General features: G+C 40.8%; 1 protein-coding gene across 2 annotated transcripts in view; it reads left to right on the forward strand.

Moving 5' to 3' along the window:
* LOC310775421 (NLR family CARD domain-containing protein 3-like) overlaps window positions 1-14,943 on the forward strand; it is a 65,645-nt gene that overhangs the window by 45,025 nt on the left and 5,677 nt on the right. For both annotated transcript variants that reach the window (XM_083635568.1, XM_083635569.1), the window contains 3 exons: window positions 2,253-2,426; window positions 7,850-8,020; window positions 8,196-8,242. In XM_083635568.1, the coding sequence (XP_083491694.1) occupies window positions 2,253-2,426; window positions 7,850-8,020; window positions 8,196-8,242 (392 nt within the window). The remainder of the gene's footprint in view (window positions 1-2,252; window positions 2,427-7,849; window positions 8,021-8,195; window positions 8,243-14,943) is intronic.

A 14,943-nucleotide genomic window follows, 5' to 3' on the forward strand; every position in this document is an offset into this window, starting at 1 on the left:
AAGAAAGCTTTATAAATGATTTGTATACATGTACAAATCATTTGTAACTGTTGAGGAAGCGTTATAAGTGAGTTGTAAATTATTTACACATCATTTATTACAGTTGGGCAAAACTTTGTAGTTTGTGCTGCAGTGCTTCTAAGTGCTGACTGCTTCGGTCGGCCTGGGGATACATGGAGTCAGTCCCTGTTCACCCGCATGGGAGAAGCTTCATTAACAGGTCATAACCGGTACAGTATCATTGTTTTGAGGCTTTTAACAGGCTACCTTACAAGTAATTAATGAGACATCCACAAATGATATGCAGATCATTTACTAATGATTTGTTCATCATTTGTTCATGATTAACAAATGTGTAAGTGGCGAGATACTGATAAACAGAAGTTGCAATATAAAAACTGACTTAGAAGTGATTTATAATGTATCAACTAATTACTTTTAAATAATTTACTAATGATTTGCTCATCATTTGTTCATGATTAATAAATGTTTATAGAGATAATGGTTGGAATATAAAAACTTTGGATAGAAAATTGATTAATTATTAACAATTTACTAACGTTTTATTTATGATAATTTCATGATTTACTGAAAGTTTATAGATGACTTACAACACGTTTTTAATATGTTTACATAGCACTTATTAATCATTTACAAATGTTTTGTAAATGATTAGTTCATCATTAGTTAATAGCTTATAAATGATTTACTACTGAACGTTATTATAAAGTGTTACCGGATCAACTTGTATCCCGAGAAAGAACCAAAGTTGCAGAGAGTCTCCACTACATGCTGGACAGTTAATACTGGGTCTGATATGAATAATAAAAGGTCATCAGCATAAAGCGAAACTCTATGCTCTACACCTCCTATGAATACCCTGAAAGAGTGCTGAGGATCTAAGTGAAATAGAGAGTGGTTCTATAGCGAGCGCAAATAATAAAGGACTAAGAGGGCAACCTTGTCTCGTAGCTCTTGAAAGCGGGAAAGACTGAGAACGTATTTTATTTGTGACAACTGCGGCTTTAGGGGAAGAATAGAGCAAGCGAACCCAAGAGACAAGCTTTTGACCAAAACCAAATTTGTCCAACACTGTAAACAAATATTCCCACTCCACTCTGTCAAACGCCTTCTCCGCATCCAGGGAGACAATCACCTCAGGAGTCTCCCGGGGTGCGGAGGAGTGAATGACACCAAGCACCTGGCGGATGTTAGTAAAGGATTGACGACCCGAAATGAAACCTGTCTGATCTGTTGAAATAATATCCGTCATGATATAATCCAGTCTGGAGGCAATAATTTTAGCCAAAATTTTTGCTTCGGAGTTTAAGAGTGAGATGGGGCTGTATGAACCACAGTCCAGTGGATCTTTACCGGGCTTAAGTAAAAGCGTAATGGATGCCTCAGTGAGGGTTTGTGGCAAGGTCCCGTGCTCCAGAGAGTACTCAAACATTTCAAGTATAGGGAGCTGGTTTGGGAGATAATTTCTTGTAGAACTCTATTGGGAAACCATCTGGACCAGGGGCCTTGCCACTCTGCATCTTCTTAATTGCATCAATCACCTCCCCGAGCAGTACAGGTTCATGTGAAAACCTTTTAAGACAAAGAAGAAAGTTCACGTTCTTTCCTGTTTTCAACCCAAAGTGAGTACAAGTCTTCAACTGTGAATTTAACTCGCCTGTTTCCAAAGTGAAAGTTGGAGTCGCTACATAGACACAGCAGCTGTGTTTCTCTAGCCATTTCTCCTAAACACTCTCTCATTACATTAGGTTCAAAAGCCCACGCAAATCTAACGTTATATCAGCCAGTAATTCAGCCAGTTTTCTGCCAGCTAGTTAAATTCAACACACACATGTTGTTAGTGAGGATCTGTAACGTTAACGCTATTTGTTTTGCGCCGTTCAAATTGCTGGTAGTGACAGCCACTGCCCACTTCAGTCGCCTGGCTCTGTGCTGTAGCACAGAGAGGCTAATAGCCTATCCAAGCCCACTGGTATCATGTCCTGTTGTTAACATGAACACATTGCAGCGGCTAGCCAAATGGCATTACAGCAACGCAGCGACTTAATAAATAATTAATTATTCCCCCCACCCCCTCCCCATTGACAATGCCATCGCCCAAAACGATGTTTCAGTGTAAAACAATCAAGATGGGTATTTATATGACATCGCAAAACCCTAATTCAATATATGTTGTGAGGAGGGAAATAAACATGTTCAATGTTGTTTTTTCATCACTAATTCTCCTTCAGGCTGAGTGGCTGTCACCTGTCAGAGAGAAGCTGTAAAGCTCTGGCCTCAGTTCTCACCTCCCAGTCCTCTAGTCTGAGAGAGCTGGACCTGAGTGACAATGACCTGCAAGATGCATCAGTGAAGCTGCTCTCTGTTGGACTGCAGAGTCCACACTGTAGAGTGGAGACTCTCAGGTCAGGATCACTGTTACTATTCAACAGCCTGTTTAAATTCTTGTTTTACATGCACATTAATATCAGAGAAAATACCTGAACTCTCATTTTCCTGCTGATGTGATTTTTAAATCTCCCCCCGGGGATCATCAAAGTCTTTCTGATTCTGATTCTGATTCTAAAACCAGTTGAGAAACACAACAGTCAGCTCTACTTTTTCTCTGTTATTATAGTAGTGAGATATTTATGAATTTATATAATTACTTTCATTTGTGTATATTTTTATTATAAATCATGCAGTAAATAAAACATTTTCACCCAATCATTTTGATATAAATCACCCAAATGATTTGTTATGTGCACTCAAACAGGTGTTTATTCATTTTAAGAATGGCATCTATCTGTTTTTGAAAATGAACCCTTCTTGAGTCAAGAACTAAAATGAAAACACAAACCTGATCCTTGGGTCAACTGTTAATATTGGGGACAATAACAGTTTCTGCATTATCATAATTAATTTCTGAGCAGTGTACTATTGAGAAAATCCAACATGTAACTCTTTTTATATAAGTTTATAATTAAAGCTGGGATCTCTTTCTCAGAAAACCTGTATAAAACCATCAAGAGTAAACCAGCAAACTATTAGTGCTGGGTGATATGGATGAAAATGTTTTCACAATTCAATTATGTGTATAGATTTGTATGTTAACTTTGATTTAAAACACTTATTTATTGCTAGAATAAAACTAAAATAATGAAAACATGAGTAAAAAGAGACAAGAAGTGTCAAGACTTATTTTTCTGTACATGCCTTGTTGGCCAGGACTCCCTGGAAGAAGACATCTTGTATCTCAATGGGACCTTCTTGGATAATAAAGAGTAATCAGATACAATAAATAAATATAATCTTTAAATAAGAATAACAAAACAAAGCAGTGAAAGCTACTCTTCCTCCCAGGAAAAGACTGCCCTCTCACAGACCTCTCCATCTCCATTGACAATACCACTGTATTAACATGTAACCCTCCCAAACAGCTAAGAACCTTGGGGTGATCCTTGACAACCAGCTGTCTTGCTTGGCCTACATTGCTGCGACAGCACGCTCCTGTAGGTTCTCCTTGTACAACATCCGCAAAATCCGTCCGTTTCTCACGACGGAAGCGACACAACTCCTGGTCCAGTCACTTATCATCTCCCGCCTGGACTACTGCAACATGCTTTTGGCCGGCCTTCCTGCCTCTGACATCCGACCGCTTCAACTCATTCAGAACGCTGCAGCCCGTCTGGTATTCAACCAACCCAAATTCTCTCATGTCACTCACCTCTTCCGGGACCTCCACTGGCTTCCCATCTCGGCACGCATCAAATTCAAGACACTGGTTCTAGCCTACAGGGCAGTACACCAGACACCTCCTCTGTACCTACAATCTATGGTCAGGCTCCAAACCTCTCACCGTTCCCTCCGCTCCTCCACCAGTGCAGGACGCCTCGCCCCTCCTCCGCTACGTGGGCTCAAAAGTGGCTCATCCCATTCGCGACTCTTCTCGTCCCTGGCACCTCAATGGTGGAACGAGCTCCCCCCTATGGTCAGAACGGCCGAATCACTGCTGATCTTTTGGCAAAAACTAAAAACACACCTTCTCAGGCTCCATCTGGGCCCTTCTTGAACTAACTTCTCTCTCTCTCTCTCTCTCTCTCTCTCTCTCTCTCTCTAAAAAAACTTTACCACTCTATTCCTTCAGAAGTTGTAGCTGTCATAGATTGTGTTGCATAGTTGATTTCTCTATTGTCGACAAAAATGTGTTATTGTAAGTCGCTTTGGATAAAAGCGTCGGCCAAATGACGTAATGTATGTAATGTATCATTCTTTCAGTATGGCCTGAACGCCGCAGAAAGCCAGCAGGCAGCACAGTGATGTAAACGTGACTGAGCTCAGTGGACCGAAGTGCAGAGACAGAAACTCAAGACATAGAATAAACTAAAGAGTCTTTACTTCAATAATACTGGTGAACAAAACGGCAAAACAAAAATCCTTTCTTGGTATCTCAAGTCAAAGAGGTGAACTCTGAAGACTGAGCAACGAGCAACTGAGAGAATAAACTTATTCAATCCCGGACAGAGGACAGATGAACACATTCAATTAATGAAACGGGTGGAAAATGTTGAACCATAATTATTAACAGCAAACCGTCTGGGTCGTGGAGCCATCTAGTGGTGACCCAGGCTATGACAAGTAAACAGAGAAGATGGTGACCAGCACTAACAAAGCATCAAATTAGAGCAGACTATTAAAGCAGACTATTAGAACTCAAATGTCAGGATAAGTGTTCAGTCACAACAATCTGAAGATGTTTATTAATAATAATAATAATAATAACTTGGATTTGTATAGCGCCTTTCAAGAAACCCAAGGACGCTTTACAGCAGGGGCACTCAATTAAAATTCATAGAGGTCCAGTTAGAGAAAATGTCCTCAAGCAAAGGTCCGGAACATTGTAACGTACAGTAGCTTGCGTTATGATTCAGTGCCATTGAACTTAGGCTACTTCAATGATTGCAGTAGCCTAATGGTACAATGTCTGTATGTAGTCAACGACTGACTGTTAAATCAAAATAAACATCAACAATGTTTATTTAGTTTGCATATTTAACTAGATTAATTATAAATAACTAGCCTACAATAATAATAAATACATGTTATTTTCTCATTTCAAGTAAAATAATGGCTGCATTTAAAAATAACATACAACAGAGTGCTTTGGGAAAATGTGCATCTTAACACATTCACTGCCAACAACGTATGAACACGTTTTCAGAATCCAGCTGTTCCCTGCCAACAACGTGTTTACACGTTTTTGGCATCGATTTTTTTTTTTTGACGGTGGGTTGTGCATCTAAGCCTTTTACATCTCTTATATAATTATTGGAGCCACCGAACGTTTACAACCCATTCCACCGACCCACTAAGTGGCAACAGTGCTCTCCTGGCTAGAGAAAGGAAAGCATTTTTTTAACTTGTCAAGCCATTCTCAGCCCAGCCATTCTCCTTTTCGCGCTGATTGCTGGCGATGCGGGATTGCAAATTTACATAATAGATTCAGCCGATCTACTATGATCGGGTGATAGATTACAGATGGAGGAACACACTTTGAAACACGCAGCATAAATATGACCAGAATCGCAAAAGCTTCTCTCAACCAAAACTCCAAACGAGCAAGTCCATCCCGACTTCCTCAAACAGCGGCCCAGACATGCAGGCACAGGAGAGCAGCAAAGCACTGACTGGTGACAAGCTTGTCCGCCCACGGAGGGCGGAGTTGAAGCAACTCGAGAGGGAGGGAGAGAGAGAGAGAGAGAGAGAGAGAGAGAGAGAGAGAGAGAGGGAGGGAGAGCGAGAGGGAGGGAGAGAGAGAGAGAGAGCGAGAGGGGGAGGGAGAGAGAGAGAGAGAGAGCCAAAAATGAATGGTTAAAGTGACAGTTCCATCCAATTTCACAAAAAGCCGTTTATCTCTGAATATTCTTTTTCACGCTAAAACCATGCTGTATTCAACTGCTAATGCTTACATAACTACTAACTCTACAAACTAACTCTTTTAGACAGAGAAAGTACACATTCTATTAGTACTTTTGAGATATTGTATGTTCACAAACTCCAAGCTGAAACGAATCCTCGGCTCTTATAAAATGAGCCATAATCCTCAAAAAACGGCTTGGCAGAAGCTACCTACAGCAAAAAAAAACGTCTGGCAGTCAATGTGTTAAAAGTGTTTTAATTTGAGAAAGAAAATCTTCTTTTCTTCCTTTTACTCCACCTTTTCTCTTGAGAGAAGTGAGCTCCCTATCTATCTATCTATCTGTCTCAGTGCCTGTCTCTATCTATCTATCTATCTATCTATCTATCTGTCTCAGTGCGTCTCTATCTATCTATCTGCCTGCCTGCCTGTCTGTCTGTCTGTCTGCCTGCCTGTTGCCGAACTGATCTATCGATCGTTCGCAATGCAAACGTCACATGCCGTTGGGCAGTGAATGTGTGAGTGTGCCCTCAGTCTGGATTTGAGTGTGTTTGCTCCTGTGGCGCTTTCACAGACAGGTTAGGATCGCATCGCACTGACATACTGCCTGGTTTTGAACTGCCCGTGAGAACAATGAATGAACATCAAGAGTCTGCCTGCTCCGGATTAAAACGAAATCTTTGTTTTTGCGGTCTACTCGTTTCTTTTGAGCACACCATGTTAAATGACTCTCGCATATCTCCGTGTCTGACAATCTCTCGCCTGCAGCACTGGAACCGACTGTCGACTGGAACAGGCAGAATCAAATCGGATATTTGATTGGCTCAGTAGCATCACGTGTGATGATTTACAGCGCATGCATTGGTCTGTGAGCTTCCTGGCAGATTAAACCAGTAGCCTACCGTAAAGGGTAGAAAAGCATGTGCCGGCTCGGTGAAATGTAACAATTCTCAATGATTTGTAGGTTATAGGGCTCGGTCCGGATAGGACGGCCTCTGGGTCCGGATGCGGACCGGAGTCCGGACTTTGGGGATCGCTGCTTTACAGTAATGACACATAATGACAAACAAATAGACAGAGCAGAGAGAACAGAGGAGACTAGAGGCCAAAGGCTTTGTTAAAGAGGTGAGTTTTGAGGGTTTTCTTGAAGGAGTCAAGGGAAGGGGTGTTGTGGATCTCTGCCGGGAGAGAGTTCCAGAGGGTGGGGGTCACCACACTGAAGGCTCTGTCCCCAAAGGTTCACAGACGGGTGTGGGGGATGGAGAGGAGACCAGTGTCAGAAGACCTCAGATTCCAGGATGGGGTGTAGGGGTGAAGGAGGTCAGACAGGTACTGGGGGGCAAGTGCATGGAGGGATTTGTCGGTGAGGAGCAGGATTTTGTAGGTGATGCGGGACTTGACTGGGAGCCAGTGGAGCTGGATGAGGGTGGGGCTGATGTGCTGCCAGGGTTTATAGCTTATAGCTTGTTTAACTGCAGTGAGTGTTAGACCCAATCCCATTTCTTATTTTTACATTTATAAATAAAGTATTTTTGGACAGCGAACATGAACGTGCAAAATGGAGGTTTAAGGGTTAATATAGGGCCAAGGCGGGAGTTGGAATTGGGCCTTGCTGTGCTTTAACCACTTTTTGGGGTGCGGGGTGTGTGTGTGGGGGGACATCACTCCTGTTTAACTGAAGCTATGTAAAACTCTACAGTGGAGGAGTAATGTTGAACAAATCGCCATGACACTTGTTGAAAGTTATCAAGCTGCTTTTATTTTGAAATCTGAATCACTGAGGAAAATGCTTTGCTGTGTGTGTGTGTGTGTGTGTGTGTGTGTGTGTGTGTGTGTGTGTGTGTGTGTGTGTGTGTGTGTGTGTGTGTGTATGTATGTGTATGTATGTGTGTGTGTGTGTGCGCGTGTGTGTGTGCGCGTGTGCGTGTGCAGGCTGTCAGGCTGTATGCTCTCGGAGGAAGGCTGTGCTTCTCTGGCCTCAGCTCTGAGCTCCAACCCCTCCCATCTGAGAGAGCTGGACCTGAGTTACAATCATCCAGGAGCCTCAGGAGAACTGCTCACTGCTGGACTGGAGGATCCACACTGGAAACTGGACTCTCTCAGGTATGGAGAGACATTGAGGCAATGTCTGCTAGAAGGCTGAGAGTCACACACATTTTCTCGGTCACACTGAGAATATGAGGAATAATGTTAGGATATGACTGGAAATCCTTCATATTGACGGTTATTAAATGTCATCAAAGCGAATCTGCTGGTCTGACTTTGTTTATTCCTCCAGGGTGGATCATGATGGAGAGCAGAGGCTGAAACCAGGCGTGATCAAATGTAAGTGTGTATTTAGTTTGATTCATGAAAACAAAGAAACATATTCAACTACTGAGATAGAAAGTACATCTACACCACAGTCTGTGATGTCATTCATTCACATCCTACTGACTCAGGATGATGACATCATGTGACATCATCAAACTGCTGAGGAATTAATAATCAGACTGTCAATAAATCAAGAAATAACCACATGGTCCTGTTTCACTTTCCTGCTAACTCAGTTAACCAGATAAGTTTGTTGACAATTTGGCATAAGTCCAGGATTTTCTGTTTCACAAAGCCAGTTAACAATTTAGCCAGACTTGTTACCAGGGCAACAGAGCCTTAAGCCCAAAAAGTGAATTATTGACCTGCAGTAATGAATCAATTTAGTCTTAAGTGAATTATTGAGCTGCTGCTGTAATGAATCAATTTAGTCCTAAGTGAATTATTGACCTGCAATAATGAATCAATTTAGTCCTAAGTGAATTATTGACCTGCAGTAATGAATCAATTTAGTCCTAAGTGAATTATTGAGCTGCAGTAATGAATCAATTTAGTCTTAAGTGAACTGCAGTAATGAATCAATTTAGTCCTAAGTGAACTGCAGTAATGAATAGGACGACACATCACAAACTCCACAAAGTCACTCTCTCATAACCTTCAAGCGATACTGAGAGCAAAAGTCACAATTCTGATGCAAACAATAATGTCGACTTACAATAAATCACGGGCATTGTTATGAATAGCTGCGGATGTAAAATAAACAAGGCGGTTGAAAGCTAGCATATGGCCAGCGTGGAAAAGCGTTGACGAGCCTGTTGGTTGTAGCAGACATTGACATTGTTAAAGTGGAGGGCTGTCGGTGGCAAAAGTATGAAGGATATAATGGAAAATCAGTATGGTAAGAAAGCCCTAGAAAATAATTATTTAATTATGTACTTGAATTTAATAAACTATGTTATTATAATACTCATTCATACACAATAACTTTGTGAGGTGTGTGCGTGTGCGTGTGTGGATTATCTAAAAGATGTGTATTTGTCACAGTAAAAGGACCCCACCGCTCTCTATAGCCTCACGGTGCCTTTTCTTCAACTTCTATTGTTGTAATTACATCTCCCCCCACCAGACTCCCGAATGCTCGTCTTTCTTTGGTGGCGCAAGGCACTCTGGGTATTACTGCTATTTTGGAAGCAGGGCTGCCGCCATTTTGGCCTGAAAAACATTAGCCAGAGGTCGCCTATAGTCTGTCCAAAATGGCAGATTAGCTGTGTGTTTGGGTGGGTTGAACCTGTTGCATGTCAGTTCTTTGCAATGCAAGTTCTTTGGCAACAGCCTCCCCGTGCATCACATCGCTAGATTTTATTTTACAGTAATAACAGTGTATTTTTTTTTCAGAGAGGCTATAAGATAATTATCCTGTTTTTAGCTGAAATGTTCACTGTAACCAGGTGCGGCATGTGGCTACATTGAAGCTTTCAGCTAAAAACATGGTGTAAATTATGTATCTTCATGTCAACTTCACACTCAGCAGACAGCTCTACTTGCGTGACACGGCTGGTCTCCATTTCTCCAAACTGGGACCGTGCCGGCTGCATTCTACTGCATGTAGAACACTGACTGTATACAAGTACCTCATACAACCCCTCTTCAAACAAACTGAACTATCCCTTTAAGGTCACGACCCGATTCGATTTTTGATTCTATTCCCCCCCCCAGCACTGACAGCTTATGCCCTTGTTAGTCTCAAGTCTTGATTTCCAGCAACATATATTTGGTTTCATGCCCTGCTAAACTGTAATTTACCATTGTGCTTTAACTGCCATATGTCTTTATGTACCACACATTAAGGCCATATGTTCAAACTTAAATGATTTATTTTAAAGTGCAATAATAACTGCATCCATCTTCATCTCCATAACTCTGAATGAAAACACTGCCATTCTGTCAATAGCAAATAAACAATCACTCTGTCTAAAAAAAAATAAAAAATAAAAAATAATAATATTAATAATAATAATAATAATAATAATAATAATTCAGTTAGAAATAACAGTGCCATTCTGCCAAAAGAAATAACTGTATAAAACTCAGTGCTATTCTGACATTACAAAATAAAATACTGTAGCTGTATAAAAACAACTCAGTGCTATTCTGACATTACAAAATAAAATAACTGTATACAAATAAATCAAAGTGCCATTATGATTCTGCCAAAACAAAAGGAGACAATTATAATCGTGGTTGCAGGTGAGAAAACTGATGTATCCCCCCTTCTCTCTCCTGCCACCTAGTGGCTTTTCTTTTAAATGTTAACTGCAGTGTACACTCTTCACATCAAACAGCACGTGCCATTCAAGCTAACTATAGCTAAAGGGGGGAAACATATAGGCTACTGGACTGGTATAGTTAACAAAAGCATAACGATCAAAATAACTTCCAAATGGAGTTTGATAGAATAATGTGACTTTTTGAATGATAAACACAGTTGAACACCAGTCCAAAACAAACATTGGTCATTGAGACATTTACATGTTCATATTCTTCTTTAAGAAGATGAGCATGTTCACATTGTCTGGAGTGAGGGCTGCTCTTTGAGCTGTCACAATGTTCCCTGGTGTTGAGAACACTCTCACTTGCCACACTCGTTGCTTGTACAGCAAGATAACGTTTGGAGAGCTTGGACAGATGTGGGTAGAGATGATCATTTTCTTTCCACCATTCCAGTGGATTAGATTCCAGATCGATGAATTTTGCCATCCTGTAGAGCCGAATCTCCTCTTCCACAACATCAGACCGTGATTTGGGTGTTGATGGAGCGCCCTTTGTTGTGCTGAAGAAGTCGCCAAACAGTTTGTTGAGCGCTGTCTTCTTTCTTGGTGGGGAGGCTCCACTGGTTGTTGTAGTCTCTGAATCCTCTGCAGGGTTCTGGCTGGTCCTTCTCCAGAGGCCTGAGTCAGAAAAAGACACAAAACAGCTGTTTTAATGTAGTGCACACATGTGACATTTAGGAGAATCAACAACAGATAATCATTGTAATTGTGTGTGCTATATCATTATTCATGAAATATAAAATGGTCTTACATTAAAAATATTAACTATGTTCATAGTAACATTACCTTTTTAATTGTGAGATTTTACAATAATTTGCATTATTAATACTTCTGAAATTGTATTTACATTAATTAATCACATACATCTGTGGGATGCTGTAGATATTGTAAGATTTTCTCACTCAGAGTTTTGAAGATCTCACTCCGCAAGACGTCATCCAGGTGATGGAGAGAGTTGAACCTGGGCTCTAGTGCAGTGCTCTCATTCAGGAACTTCTGACATCCTGGGTCAGAATACCTCTCCTCAAAGTTCTCTGCTATAGCAGATTTAACATCCTTCACAATCCGTGAATCTGTAGCATTGTGCTTCATAGATGTCAGGATGATGTGCTTGAGGGGAAGGACCATAGACACAGTTGGTTGCGTTTCAGAACTCAGTAAAGTGGTGATTGTTTTCATGGGCTTCAGTAGCTTAACCACCTCTTCCAGAACAGCCACATCTTGATCAGAGAGAGAGTGATGATATCCTTGGCATTCTTTTTGATCTTTCCATCAGCAGAAACAGCAGCTTGTTGCTCCATGTAGCTCAAGCATGTCATAGGTGGACTTCCACCTTGTGATGACATCTTGAACCAGTATGTGATTGGGAAGCTGAAGCTGTTTTTGTTTGGCCTTAAAGACAGCTGCTGCAGTTGCGCTCCGGTGGGAAAATGTGACCGCCCTTCTGACTTTGCCCAAAAGACGGGACACCTGGTTCACTCCCAATCCCTTCTGGGACACCAGATTGACCGTGTGGGCAAAACACCCTATCTGTGGATACAATCCAGCTTCCTTTGTGTCAATGACAATGTTCTTGGCATTTACATTACGTCATTTGTCAGACGCTTTTATCCAAAGCGACTTACAATAACACATTTTTGTCAGCAATAGAGCAATCAACTATGCAACACAGTCTATGACAACTACAACATCTGAAGGAATAGTGGTAAAGTTAAAGCAGCTACGAGCAACTTTTTCGATTGTTATTAAACAGTATAAATTTAATATCAATGCATCACATCTTACCTCTAATAGTCGACGATACCAACGCAGAGTAGTCTCGCTTGAACCCCGAGTGAATCAGCCAGTGTTAGTGTGTCTGTAGCCAGGGCAGATCAGGAATTGAAATGAAACGGTTTGCAGCAGCCACTTCGGCCATAACCACAAAATAACTTCCAAAAAACCTGTTAGAATATAACGAGAGATGTTCCCGCGAGTATGCGTGGCGTTCACATTGTTTATGTTATGTTGCTAGGCAGCGCAAACGGCGTAAAAAGGCAGCTGCGTTTCACTTCCGCGTTTCACTTCCGGGTTACCCGGTCCGGTCGCTCTAGAGAGCCCCCTGTTGGCGCGAGTTTAGACAGACTATAGACTTAATAATCACCTAAGGGAGCAACCTCAGATACACACGGCTTTGGTCTCGTCGACTATTAGAGGTAAGATGTGATGCATTGATATTAAATTTATACTGTTTAATAACAATCGAAAAAGTTGCTCGTAGCTGCTTTAAGTTTTTTTTTTTTTTTTTTTTTTTTTTAGAGAGAGAAATAAGTTAGTTCAAGAAGGGCCCAGATGGAAATCTGTTGTCACAGGGATGGTGGCATTGTGTCTGTCCAGTTTCCATTCCACTGCTGCTTCCCTCAGCACCTCTGCCAAATGTGCTTATGTGAGCATCATAGATGGGGAGAGTTTGAAGGACTGGATTTTCAACTTCCCAATCATCATTGATGTACAGTAGTGTGCTGTGATCGTCATGTAGCTCTGTGTGGCTCTAGAACTCCAGCCATCTGTTGTCAAGGCAATTCATTCTGCATTGTTCAGGCTGTCAACAACTTTTACCTTCACACTCTCATACAACCGGGGCAACACCTTTGGGGTCAATGTCGACCTGCATGGTACCTCGTAACGTGGCTCCAACACAATGATTAGATGCTTGAATCCAGCGTTTTCCACCAATGTAGACAATGAGGGTTCCTTAGTACTTTTCATTTGGGAATATACAAAGCTCCTCATTTGTAAGTATTTATAAAAGTGTTTTCCTGGAAGGTGGTATTTACCTGCTAATTGTTGGAATGACATCAGAGCACCTTTATCATACAAGTCTTTTATTTTACTTAGCCCATTATCCCTCCAATGTTTAAATCCCATATCCGTTAGATCATCCAAACATAACATAACATAAGAACATCCAAATAGGTGTGAAGCAGGTACAGTATTTGTTTAATCTAAAAAGGCGTGAGCCTCATGTCAGGTTCCCATAGTGTTTTTGAGGAACGTATTATGTACGTTTTCTGAGCATTTTCGTTTGTGATCTAGGCAGAGTGGAAGTTCCACTGCATCTTTCTCTCTGCTGGAACTTCTGCAGTGAGAACATCATACATGGCACCACACAGTTGTGCTGCCCAGTAATACAGTTTCATGTTAGGCACCCTAAGTCCATCACGGTCATACTGTATGGCAAATAGAGGAGAGAGACACGCTTATTGTTACATATAAATCAAGTGAAGCTTTTTTCAAGTGCAGAGAAAAATGAGGCTGGTAGAGGAAGTGGAATTGACTGAAAGAGATATACAAAAATGGTAGAATTTACATCTTTTTTTTTTTCAACATTGTATTTATTATTTTCAATTAACAAATTTAAACATCAATAGAAATTACAATACAAACATCCCATACATACAGTATCCCACCTCCCTCCCCTCCCCACAATAGCACAACAGAAAAACAAAAACAAACAATCAAACCCAACAAAACAAAAAACAAAAACACACCAACATACAGACAATGATTCTACTGGGGATTGGACTAATTTAACTTAAATTTTGTTCAGTTACATCTTGACTCCTGTACAGGTATATAGAGTGGAATATAGAGAGAATATGGTATAAAGAAATGCAGAGGAAAATAAAAACAGTCAATCATTCAAACAGTCCCAGGCGCTTCCATCATGTCGGCCACATCTGTCCTCTCTAGATAACCAATGAAAGGGCCCCAAATGCTGTCAAATAATTCCTGTTTACCCCTGATGGCATATGTGATTTTTTCTAAGGGCAAGTTAATAAGTTAATAAGTTAATTCAGAAATCCATCTTCCAATACCCGGCCTACCAACCTGTTTCCATGTTACGGCAATAACTCTTTTGACCAAAAGTAAACCTATATCTAAAAACCTTTTTAGAATTTACATCTTAATAATATTACTGCGTCCTATCATAGAAATAGGCATTGTGCTCCATCTCTCTAAAGATTCTTCTACACCTTTCACCAAAGGATCATAATTGGTTGATAATATGTTCAATGTCAGGGGTTATTTTAATTCCTAGAGAAGTAAATCCTTTTGGGGCACTAGCAAACTTTGCTAGCAAACTAGCAAACCTTGGTGAGCGTTCTCTCTCCTCTCTATTCAGCAACAACAAAGCACTTTTGTCATGATTGGTTTTATAAGCAGAGAACTGTGCAAACCACTTCATAAGATGACAAAGTGCCTTAACTCAGGTTCCCAGGTATGCAATCAATGGATAAATCTATGACCAGAGTGTTCTTGAATGGAAAGTGATCATCTAGAAGACTATTGTTGACCAAACTCTATTCAGAATAACAACAAAACAGTAATAAACAGGCACTT

The sequence above is a fragment of the Poromitra crassiceps genome (assembly GCF_964638095.1).
Source record: "Poromitra crassiceps genome assembly, chromosome: 4".
Classification (NCBI taxonomy): Eukaryota; Metazoa; Chordata; class Actinopteri; order Beryciformes; family Melamphaidae; genus Poromitra; species Poromitra crassiceps.